The 11,923-nt window shown below is 49.4% G+C and overlaps 1 protein-coding gene across 1 annotated transcript; it reads left to right on the forward strand.

The window, feature by feature from the left end:
- Positions 1–7,899: 7,899 nt before the first annotated feature.
- A1O9_00508 (uncharacterized protein) lies at positions 7,900–8,343 on the forward strand (the record flags this gene model as incomplete). The annotated part of the gene is made up of 1 exon (XM_013409671.1): positions 7,900–8,343. One exon carries the CDS (start codon positions 7,900–7,902, stop codon positions 8,341–8,343), a length of 444 nt encoding a protein of 147 aa, XP_013265125.1.
- Between the last annotated feature and the right edge of the window lie 3,580 nt (positions 8,344–11,923).

An 11,923-nucleotide genomic window follows, 5' to 3' on the forward strand; every position in this document is an offset into this window, starting at 1 on the left:
ATTGCCAATACTACCGTGAGCGAAGCTGATTTCCATGAGATAGCCGTTGCCCTCCTGCACGCATCTCCGATTAGAGCCGAAAACGCAGCGTCGCCCGTCGTGGAGATAGGGGCAGATCTGACCGACGTCGATGCCGTGGCCCTCGATGCGCATCCTGTAGCGGGCGAGGCCGCTGTCGTTGAAGCTGCCGTCGTTGTACATCTTGAGCTCGCAGCGCTGATAGTTCGGCACCTCCCTCCATCTACCATTGCAGTTGTTGTCCTTCTCGTCGTAGATGTAGGAGGGAAGCTTGTCGAGCCCGCGGAACTTGGACCCGCATTGGAAGCCGTTGGCTGTGTTGGGTTTATATCGGTCCACGAGTGTATCGCTGACGCGCGTCGCAATCTTGAGCCCGAACCAGCACTTGCCGTATTCGCCGGTGCCGGTGAACTCGTTGTTAGCTTCGCCGTTGTTGCAGTCCCTGGCGCTTCGGATGAGAGTGTGGAGGTCGACGCCGTATTCACTGAGTTTCTGCAGGTACTGGTCCTCCAAGCGGAAGGGCGCTTCGCCACTGAAGGGCTTTCGCTTGATGGTGTAGCATTGGTTGTCGATCAGCAATTCACCGAGGGCGGTGCAGAGTTCGGGCCCAGACTCTGGTGCATTTTCCTGACGCTCGACATAAACCTGCAGTCCCGTGAGAAGGTTGCCAATGAGGGCTCCTTGCTGTTTGTGATGGTCAGCTTGTGTACTCATTACGTGGTCATGAGATGTTTGTGCACGTACCATTCCCTTGAAACCCTTGTTGAAAGCTTGTACGAAGTCATTCTTCTGGATGGGAACCAGAAATTCACCACCCTTGAAAATCTCGGCAATGGGGAACTCGGCGTCCTTGTTAAGCTCGCGGACACCCAACTTGCCCATGCGTTCGATCATCTGGCGTAGTAGTGGATCATCACTTCCTTTGCCGTTGACTTCGCCAAACAATGCTTGGAGCATTCGGTCCATCTCGTCTCTGGTCTTGGTGAAGAATGTGGCCAGATACTTGTTCATACCCGCTTCGATCTCGTCGTATTTGGGTTCTTTAGGTTCCTCATCTTTCATATTTTCCGCGCCTGCATTGAGGCCGATGCCCACCAAGGCCAGGAAGCTGGCAGCAACGTTGCCTCCTGGAATCAAGCCAACTGCTTGCTCAGCGACACCAACACCTGAAGCCCTTGAGTTAGCACAATCCTGACCAAGCCAGAGAATATGGAGTTCTCTCACCGAAGGCCACATTTTTGATAGCCAACGGAACATTATATGCTTCGGGGATATCTGGAAGTTTGAAATCCTCCAGAATTGACTTCATGTTCAGAGCTCCCGTGATGCCAACATCTTGGAGAGTCTCGCCGATCACATCGAAAGTTGACTTTACACTCGCGGCTAGGAAGCGTGTGATATAGAAATTCAGGGTGTTGCAGTCCGTCGGTACCGGTGCGAGGGGGCATAAAGCCGAGTTTCTTTGGCCACAAGCGAGGCCCTCGTTGCGATTAGTGACTTTTCTGGTGAGACCGTTGACCCATGCCTCTGAATATTATTAGAGACTTGTTCCAAGAAGGATGAGAGTTGTACCAACCAGGGCCGTTAGCCTTCAAGTAATCGTTGAGCAGCAGCTCTGCACCGCTGGCGGCCCATGTCTTGGGGTCTCGAGGATCGAGATCGCAAGCAGCTTCCATGGCAGCTGCCACGGAATTTGTCAACGCGAGGTCGAGGGGCTGGTCTAGCGGAATTCCATCCTGTAACTCAGGAGTATCAGATTGAGCGCTGGTATCAACCAGAGAATCTGCAAGTGTAAGGGGATCAACAGAATTTTCTGCAGGCGGTGGTCCTGTGAGTGTGAGGGTTGCATCGGTGGCAGTTTCTTCAGGCGGTGTTGCAAAATCTGTCAAGGTGATTGTTGCATCAGTAGCAGTTCCTTCAGGCGGTATTGAAAGATCCTCGCTTTGAGGCAACGGACTGCTATAGGTGGTCATGGCTAGCACAAGGCCGCCCATCAGAGTCGACACGCGAACCATTATGGTAATGTCTGTTAATGAAAGACTGAGTAGATAAACTCTGACAGTGCTGTACGTAAATGAGTGTCTGTCACAATCTGGTGACGAAGTAATGAGTGGCTATCAAGTCCCGCTTGAAGAAAACAAAGAAAGAAAGCTGGTTGCAGACAAGAACAGGACAGCAGTGAGCACTGAGAGCCATGATATAAATATCCGAATAGTTTCTCATAGCCAGAGCCAAGAACGATAGGATAATAGAATCCGTATAATTTCCGCGATATGACATTGCAGTCGTCGCAGTGGTAGGCTCGAATCCTTCGGCCACGACAATGATCCATCCAGCTATCCTCTAATGTCGTAGATGATATGCAGAGGAGGATTTGTACGGGATAGATTTGTTGAATCGATCTATCGGGTCTTGGACGTCAGGAAGTGTTTCGAACGTCCCGTGGCATTGAACAAGTAGACCCCCTGGACCTGAGTTGTTACATGGGGTATTGCATAGTGAGGCCCCTCTACGTCTGGCTCGCTAGACCGTGCAGGTGCACGTGACCGGACGTACTATTTCATCCCGAAACTGAGCTGCGGCGTTGGACTCAATCCATTATTTTTAGACCTGACAATTGCGGCACAGGTACGCTACTTGTCGAGCTGTATTGCCCAGGTGGATATGAGCAGCACCAGAACAGGCGGTTGCTTGCACTTCCGCTCGGGCGGATCTCGGACTTGGCTTGTTTCAAGGGATGATTGTCAGAGATATCAAACTTGGGGATTCTGCTATACCAAGCCGAGCCATCGTCTCGCAATACAGTCGACAGGAGCAAAAGTCCTTGGCGCCATCCAATCTGTGAGTTCAGTTTACTGAATTGAATGGGAAAGAGAAATGGATGGCATACAAGTTTCCGAAAAGTGTCTATGATATAGGGATGCCTACTTAGCTCGGTATCCTAGATCTTGGATAAAACATCGGTACATATTATTCTCCGGCAAAGCTACTCCGTACAGGTATTCTGTCTAACAGTCCGAGACAAGTTGCCAGTCTTGTCAAATTCTTTCCACCTGCATCTTAATTTATCTTCAACTAATTTACAGCGCAGTATCTTCCTGCACCTTACCGGTTACCGGCTTGCTTTGAATGATGGCTACTGTTGTGCGACAAGAACTCACATTCTTCCTCGATCCAGACGCATTTCAACGTCATGACTATCAGATCAACGATTCGGTACAGTACATTTATCATGTTTATGACAACCTCTCACAGACACCGTACGTTAATGGGGATGGTATCAACGCTAGCGATATGAACACCTATTATATGCATCCCCAACATATCATTACATATTCCAAGATGATCAAACACCTCAACTGGGCCAATTGCGAGCCGACTTATTTCATTTTCATTATATGGGAATTATGAAACTGCGCGAGAAGAAGCGAACCGGAGAAGGAGACAACGTCACGTTCCTGGTCAATCTCAGCCACGTCTGCCGGAAACAGTTCGAATTGCAGAAGTTTCTGTCGCTGAGCTCCACCGATTAAACGTGTTTTACTTTTCGAGGGAAAGACTTCTCCACATGCTTTAAGCACCACCGAGCAACCCCCGTGTTCTACAATTCAGCACGGGAAGAGTGGTTTGTCCTAGAATTCATACCCGACAGCGCAGTGAGACGGGTCTTGACCGGGGAAACCAATTGAAGAGCAACTTGGGATATCATACATACTATTTGTAATGCAACCAATCAGTTTCTCAGACCTGCTTTTCATACCGAACCGTGTCATCATGTTGCAACGTCCTCCTATCGTCCAGGGGCAATTTCCACACCTTCTCTCATCCACCTCAAGAGTCTTTTAAGCTTGGTTTCCTGTTCAGGACTTATTTCCGACATGTGAAAAATCGAATTCCCACAATGCGCGGCCGTAGAGACATGCAAAATAAAAAATAACACTTCTTCAATTTACATTTACCGATGAATCTGAGCATATCCTTCCAATTCCCGTTTCTCAGTCTTCCACTTAAGAAGATCGAAGCTGCCCTCAACTCAGCATTATCAAGTCGGGAGGCTTGAGGCTTCTGTCGATCCGAGATCCTGCGATCCAGAAACTTCCACTAACTCAACATTTTCGAGCTGGGGAGTTCGAACCGAAAGAGCATTGGATGCAATAAGACTTTCAAATTCGGAGGCAATCATCACATTCTAGAGTGTGCAATGGCCAAATAATGCAAAGCATAGATTGCCCGAGTGAATGAGGCGGTTCACCTTGATTTCTAACACCTGGAGATTCGATGCCTGCCGTAGAAGCTTCCCCAAGGATACAAATTCTTCTTACCTCTTTTCCCTTCCCTCCGACTCCTGGACAACTAAGCGAAGCTCTTGTAGTGTCTTCAGCAGTGCTTTACTGGCGGTATGCGATCTCAACCACGCTGCCAGGAGAGCAACAGCAAGCTCGCACTTAAGAGTTGATTCGTGCCCGTGACGGCCACTATTCTCATGTTCAACAAGATATTCATCGGCTCTGATTCGTCGAGGGTCTCTAAGAGGAGAAATTGATATTCTTTGTCACCCCCTATGAACTGGAACGCCTCATAGATCTTGTTGCCTAGGCCACCTTTCAGGGCAAAATGTCTTGCTCATTTATAGTTATAGTTATCCTTAGAGGGTGAAACAATAATGTCTCGACATGGTGGTCACGGATTTCAGTAACAACCCCTGTTAGGTCACAAAAAGTGCTTGAGGGTGACTGCTGTGCTGAAAGTCGGGTATCATCTTGGTCGTTTATAGCGTTCAGACAAGCCGAACGACAGACATGAGTTGACTCGAGCCAAGAACACAAATCGGCGCAGAACGCTCACTTTAGATACTCAAGGGGCCTGGCTGCATCGTCACAGTCAATTGCTGGGAGGTTACCCACACATGATCGTAATTTTATAGTCTCTTGCAAAACCGGCTTCCAGAAAAACACATTCCCAGGTGCTCTCTCCCTCAGTAGATGTCATCGAGTTTTACAATGCGCAATAGACCGCCAAATATGCCCGTGATTGCGACCTTTCTATCAATTGTAACAGTACGAGGCCCAAGCCTGACATATTTGTCAAAATTACCTATGTGTACAGTACCACGGCCCTTGTGACAAAGGGATCCTTTCGAATTGCCCTCGCGCCACGCAACGCATTACCTTCTTCGACAAAGGAATGGACTTCAGTGCTCTGCTGATGGTAGATGTCGCCACGAGGACTTCAAATTCATCCTACAAGAACACCACTATCTCATCTAGGTATCGATCCCACTTTTCAAGAAGATATTCTTGCAGCGCATCGAGCATCAAAGGAGTGATCGATCGTGGGCGTCCGCCACGGCCATTGTATGGTGCAGCCGTACTGCCGAAAAGGCGATAGTTTCCTCGCGCGGACCTGACGATGCGAGAGCTACAAGAGGCAGCTTTCGCAATGTCAGTATTGGTTGGCGATCCGTCAACAATTATGTCTCGGATCTGCGTGCGCTGCCAATCTGAGATATTTGGTGCCATGGATGGTATATCTGACGGACGGTATATAGATATCGCTTGTCTATTGCAGTACTTACATTATTGTGCCTTGCCCTAACATTAGTTTTTGCGGTGTTGTTGGAGCAGAGGTCGCAATTCGAAGGGGTAGTCTAGAATATTCCTCGCGGGTACGCCCGTTAGCAGCATGTTTCCATCCCACATTCACATGCGCAACACTGTTCAGGAACGAATTTGGGCCAAGAGATGAGAGCATGCAAGAGAAACAATTTTCGTTCGAGATTGTTCAGTGTCTGATTCGGTCCATCGGGATGTCACTGGGATCCCTGCTTGTCCATTAATCACCTGCAACAAGGACGAATCAAGGCTCTTTTCATTGTCTGTTCTTTTCAGCAGCTGGTATATCCATAATCTCCTCCTGTGGGGCTCCCAGATCTGGTCCACAGGCTCCCGTGCGCCGACAGTGAGTTCACCCGCCACGTTGTCGCGGACATCACCTCAGGGCCGTCGAATCGAGTCGTGGCCATTCTAGGCACCCAATGAAGCTGACATGAGGCATTCTCGACACAGGGATCAGGAGAGGTACGTTTGCTCACAAGCGCGGCAAAACTTTGCGAAACAAGGTGGATGGGGTGTATGATCATAAGACAGTGAAGAAGTAAAATCCGGGATCAAGTAAATGAGAATGCTGACGTGCAGATATTAAAGCAACCTGCTGGAAGCCTTCGCAGCCGCTCACCTCGCCACCACGAGGGAATTCGACAGCTCACCCTCCTTCGGGGCGCGGGTGACGCCGCCCTGTGCTCACCCCCGGCTCGCGCGAGCCAGGTGAGACCGCACCAAGTGGCTCACCCATCGGGGGGTCGAAAAGCCCTGGCGCCTTGGCCTCCTTGGTGCGACTTTGTCCCTGCTCGCCCTGGTGGATCGACGGCCGTGTTTGGCTTTTTGGACCCATCGTTGTGACGCACGTGATGGCTCAGGGCTCATCCAATAGAACTCTAAATGTACTCAAAAGCAGCGTCGGTGGACGCACAATTCTGGGTTAGCTTCGACTGGTACAATACGAGGAAGTAGCTGCGGAAGAGGAGATAATAGAAGTGGCACAACAGGAAGAGGAGGAGGTTATTGCTGACAACAGCGTGGTGCTTGATCTTCTCCAACAAGCTCGTAAGCGTCGCCAGCGGCTTGCTGCCACCGCGGCGTCATCCACACGAGGCAAGAAGCGCACAAAACTCACCTCTGAGCTTGATGAGTTTATGGACAGGACCAATAAGGCTGGTCTGGATGTTGAGGATCCCCTGGAGTGGTGGATTCGCCATGCATCTGACTATCCTACCCTCTCTAAGATGGCCTTTGACCTGTTCAGCTGCCCGGCAATGGGCGCTGAGTGTGAGCGTGTATTCTCACAGACAAAGAAGGTCATCACAGATGAACGAAATCGCCTCAATCCAGATACGGTAGCGGCGATTGAATGCCAAAAGCACCTGCTTCGAACCTGTATGTTGCCCTAGATCTATCACAGGTTGCCCAATTAGGTGTACCCGTCAACCAATACCAACCAGCCAAGCAAAGCAAAAGGCAGTAACCAACCAAGCAAACCAAAGGGGTCAAACTTTGGTTTACTTGGTTGATGGGACACACTGCCTGTGTACCGCACGTCGAGATCGATGGCTCTTGAATAAGGAGAATGTCGAGGTTTCGCGTGTTGGGATCGTTGATTAGGGCCTCCATGTCCTCTCGTGACTTCCAGATGTTCAATTATAGCATACGGAGACCTTTGGCTGTCATTGTGAGGGGAAGATAAACATGCCCTTGACAGCTCCTATCTCCCGTTAGGTGGGCCCCATAGCGGTCACGGTTACCCGGAATCCCGTCCAATTTGGGCCAAGGGACCGCCTTGGGACTCGGCTGGACTTGCCAAACCAACTTGTTACTCTCCCAACCATGTTTCAGCCCAGGCCTACTGCCTAGTTTTATGGGCCATCTCAGGGAGCGTGATGACACATCCTTCCTACTCTCTCCTGCAAAATCGGCTTCACCCTAATTGCAGCTCGAATTATTCTCCGCCCGACTTCTATTAGTCATCATTCATGGTCATCTCATCAGATATCTGCCCTGCATCGCGTTGTTAGCGCCATTGTCAACGTTAGCTGCCTACGAGCTGTATGGCTAGCTTCACCCTGGTCCTGTGTGGCTGTGGCACAAAGCTAACCACACCGGGAGTCTTGGAGCCTGCACAGCCTCGCCCTTGGTGCATGTGACAAGGTTCTCTATCCCGGCGCCCTCTTTTACAAGATCATGATCGACTCTGCAAGAAAGCAGCCAACTCCACAACCTTCTGATCGTTAACATCGCGTTCCTTTGTACCGGCGCCTATGCAGCTTCCATGGCAGAATCAAAGGCTTCGGTAACATTGTCTTCGAAACCACATGAAGCTCCACGATCAGACGGTCAAAATGAGTCGACTTTCCTACGTCGGATCGGAAGGTGGACAACGGCGAACCTGTCCGGTTGGAAAATGGGTATCGTCATAGCCGCATCGACAACTACCATTGCCCTGATCGCGAATATCGGATTTACTCTCTGGGGTGTTACGCACTCAGAGCCACCCATGGCCGGAGGCATCGGGACACTGATAGATGGCTCATGCGACAAAGTCAGGAGATACAGCTTGTGGCTCCATCTTGGAATCAACGCACTTAGCACGCTGATGCTGAGTGGAAGCAACTATACACAGCAATGTCTGGCGGCGCCGACCAGGCATGAAGTGGATGTCGCACACAGTAAACGAAAATGGCTGAACATCGGCGTGCTTGCTGCGAATGCTTGATTGAACGCTTGACGGGGAGGTCGTACCTCAGTGAGAATCCACCCATTGAAGTCTCAGACTCCTGAAGGTTAGTAGTTGTGTTGGAATCATCGCCGAGCAGAGTTTGAGATTCTTGGCTGAGCGAAAACGTCGTAGATATTTCCTCTAATGTAGCTTTACCCGTAAAGCTGTAGGCCTACCCGAAACTCACATCGACAGCTAGTGCCGTGGTTTGACTGTGATTTGCTCTCTCTTTCGCCTGCCTGATTGCCTCGTCCCTCTACTCCTTCGCCCAATCTCTGGCATTTCTATACGCAGTAGCGCCTTGTCGAAAGGTTTTAAGGTCACTGGTCATGGCCCATCCCTTAAGTTAATGCATATAATACTCAGGCCGACCTCCTAGACTAATTAGCTTTACAGGATAACTAGTGTACAACTTGAGAGTACTACTATGGTAAATTGACGTAATGGTGTAAGCTTTATTGTCAAAGACTAGTTCCTCTAGCCCGTATGACTATAGGCTGTACATACCTCTCGCTCCCAACGCGCCATCGTATGTAGCCTATTTTCCTGCGGCTAATAAAGATCCATCCGGCCCCTTCGCTACTAGAAAGAAATTCGGTACTATAGGAAGGTCATCTTGTGTAGAAGGAATAATATAGCCACTTAGCTCATTACGGATACGTCGATCGAGTTGCTCTAGGCGTGCGCCGTAGTAGATGTCCGAGCTTCTAGGCAAAATTGTGCCGTCCGTTAGATGGTCGAGATTTGTAAACGGGATTCCCCCCGAGACGCATTTACTGTCACTAATATTTCCTTCGATGATTAGAATCACCGTAGTTGTTACTTACTTCTCTTTAACAACGTCTACATCTACTTATATAAAGTTTTCATGATCTTCCTGCGTAAACTTAGAAGGTGAAAGAGAGCGTCGTAGTAGGGTTAATCGTCGATTAATCTCCTAGTTATTTGGCTTCGTAGGAATTCGGCCATCTAGGTATTTATACCTATAAGGGAAGACGCTACCATTAATGAGATTCTATAGAAAGTTACGATTATACGGCTCCGCGCTCTTAGTCGTTGTCGTATTTAAGGTCGATTAGGTATTCGAGGCGGATGTAGAGTCGCGTTTTCGACTACGCGGACCGGATTGGGTTAAGCTTATCGAGTAATTCAGTAGGTTAATAGGTTCTAGAAGCTAATAAAAATATTAGCTTAGGAGGAAGGAGATACGAAGTATTATATACGCCTCTTACATCCGATAGATCTAGACTACCTACTCTAGGAAACTATTTTAGCTCCTTTAAAGACCTTTTCCGGTAATGATAGGGGAAGTCGGTAGTAGAACGGATAGGAAGATGGCTCTTCAACTTATCGAGAGTACCTCGAGTAATCGGGCGGCGTATTCTTTGGGAGGGTAGATGGGAATTTAAAACGATTCGAGTATTCCTTCGATCTAGCTCTTCCAACGCGTGTTTAGTTAAGTTAATTCTTGATAGATTGTCCTAGAACGCTGGTGGAATTTAAGGTTTGCTATAGTGGCTGCGCTTTGTTCTTTTGGAGACGTGCAGCGATGTTTAGTCCGGCAGACGTGAAAGCTCCTCTAAGTTTCGACGCTTGCGCGGGTTAAAGAATTGCGGCATATGGCAATCAGGTTCACATGAGGATGAGGATAGATCAAGCGTAAGGGCGCTCGGCGCTTATATTCTGCGCTTCCGGCCATCCCTCACGAAAATGTTTCGAGAGGTTGGAGTCCGCACCATTTCGGAGGTCTTACCCCGCCTTTGTTGTCTTGGCAGCCGTAGATGACACATGCCAAACCTAAACTTTGAAAGCTTTTGCCAATTATCATTCTTCCAGGAATTGGCGATTGAGCATATACAGTACCGCCACATTGCATAATGTAGTGCTCCTACTATTAGGCGATTTTAATATAACCGGCCAAAATGCTCAATGCTTACTACTCTGCCATCTTCTTTTATCTCCCCTGCAACGAGGAGTGTATATGTCCCAGGATTCGACGAGGCCAGCACCTATTCTCCCTGCTACGCTCTTTTATGGCTTGGTCATCATAAGAGGGCTCTCGGGGTCCCAACACACCATTCCATAGTATTGTTTTAGCTAACCAAACACCCTACCACTGTCACGCCCTTCATCGAAGTAAACATCTCCCTAAGCTCAACTCCACTCAACAAGCCCATGCATGCTAGCATTGTTCAACTAAACACATCATCCTCTACTCAATGCCGCCAATGACTGATGTCAAAGCACTCCATGGCTAAAACGGTACCAATGGCTAAATGTTTAAAGGTATGCCGGGTGAGAAGGAGGAGCTGATTGTTCTGCCTTCACGGCGACTAAAGGGTCCACTATTTCGGGCCGACCACTACCAGCGCGATGCCAGTAGTGGATAGTCCTTGCAAGGCCGTCGAAGGTCGAATAATATGGCGGAAAGTCGTGGAAGCAACCAGTCGGCGACTCTTCACCTCGTGATCAACCATGTTTAACCATTGCACATAGTTTCTCTTACTTACCTGATAATAGGAACGTCGAGAGTGGATTGGCTGGTGACGAGAGGGCGGTGCTGATGTGGGTCTTTGTCCCCGTTTGCCTACGACAAAGGGAGTGTGAGGTTTACTGCATGCCCGTCTCCCCTTCCTTCATCCCATCGTTGGGGACCCATCAGCTCGTCCCTCGATCCATGCCCGCTAACTTCCGCGCGGAATGAGTAACACTATGCTCTCAGCTGGCCAAATTCCGTAGGCCAGGGCTATCCTATCCAATATTATGGTCTCTTTATTAAGGATAGACGTCTGCACGACTCTAGACGGATCCTTGTCCATTAGTCATGCCCGACGTTGTCGCCAGTCCGGTCGGTCAACCCCTACCAATCTCCGCCCAGCCAGGCAGAAGGGCAGCCTTTGTCCAACGCACTGCTCGCATGAATCTGCCTTGCTCAACCAGCTTTCCAGTCCGCATGACCATAATTCATCCGATTAGCCCCCCACCAGCCAGAAACGCCCAATCCATTTCCCAGCAGTCAAGGCATGAGACATGCACGCCGCCGGCACACAACAGGGAATCTAATTCAACCAAGGAAGACCAATAGCTCATCCCCTCTAGGGACTCCTTCTGCGCTGCCTTCGAGTCATCGAGGCACCATTCAGTCCAACCGCTCCGGTCATTCGTGTAATCGCGTCCAGTTTCACACGGGTCACGCAAAGGGGAGGGCGGTTTCGGGAACCACCGTACAGTACAGTAGCAGACAGAAAGAGAGGGACAAAGTTGTCAACGGTGGCCATCCGTTAGACCCTGAAAATGCCAAGCAGGAGCCTTTTTGGGCTGTTTCCTATACCTTTGTATCACGGCCCTTTGAGAATCCATCGAGCGGTCATTTAGGTTCTAAGGTCAGAAATGGATTCCTATTATACACCCATTTGGGCCCCTGAACTATTCCTTTCGGTGCTCCTGGGATTCACTTCAGGTTCCTGAAGAGGGTCTGTTCAAGGCGCCCTGTGTCTACTTTAGGTTCTTTTGGGTTCACTTTGAGTTCGCAGGGTTGATCACGGGACTCCAGTGTCATGTGAGCTGCTACAGCGAA

Source organism: Exophiala aquamarina (genome assembly GCF_000709125.1).
Source record: "Exophiala aquamarina CBS 119918 chromosome Unknown aczIA-supercont1.1, whole genome shotgun sequence".
Lineage (NCBI taxonomy): Eukaryota > Fungi > Ascomycota > Eurotiomycetes > Chaetothyriales > Herpotrichiellaceae > Exophiala > Exophiala aquamarina.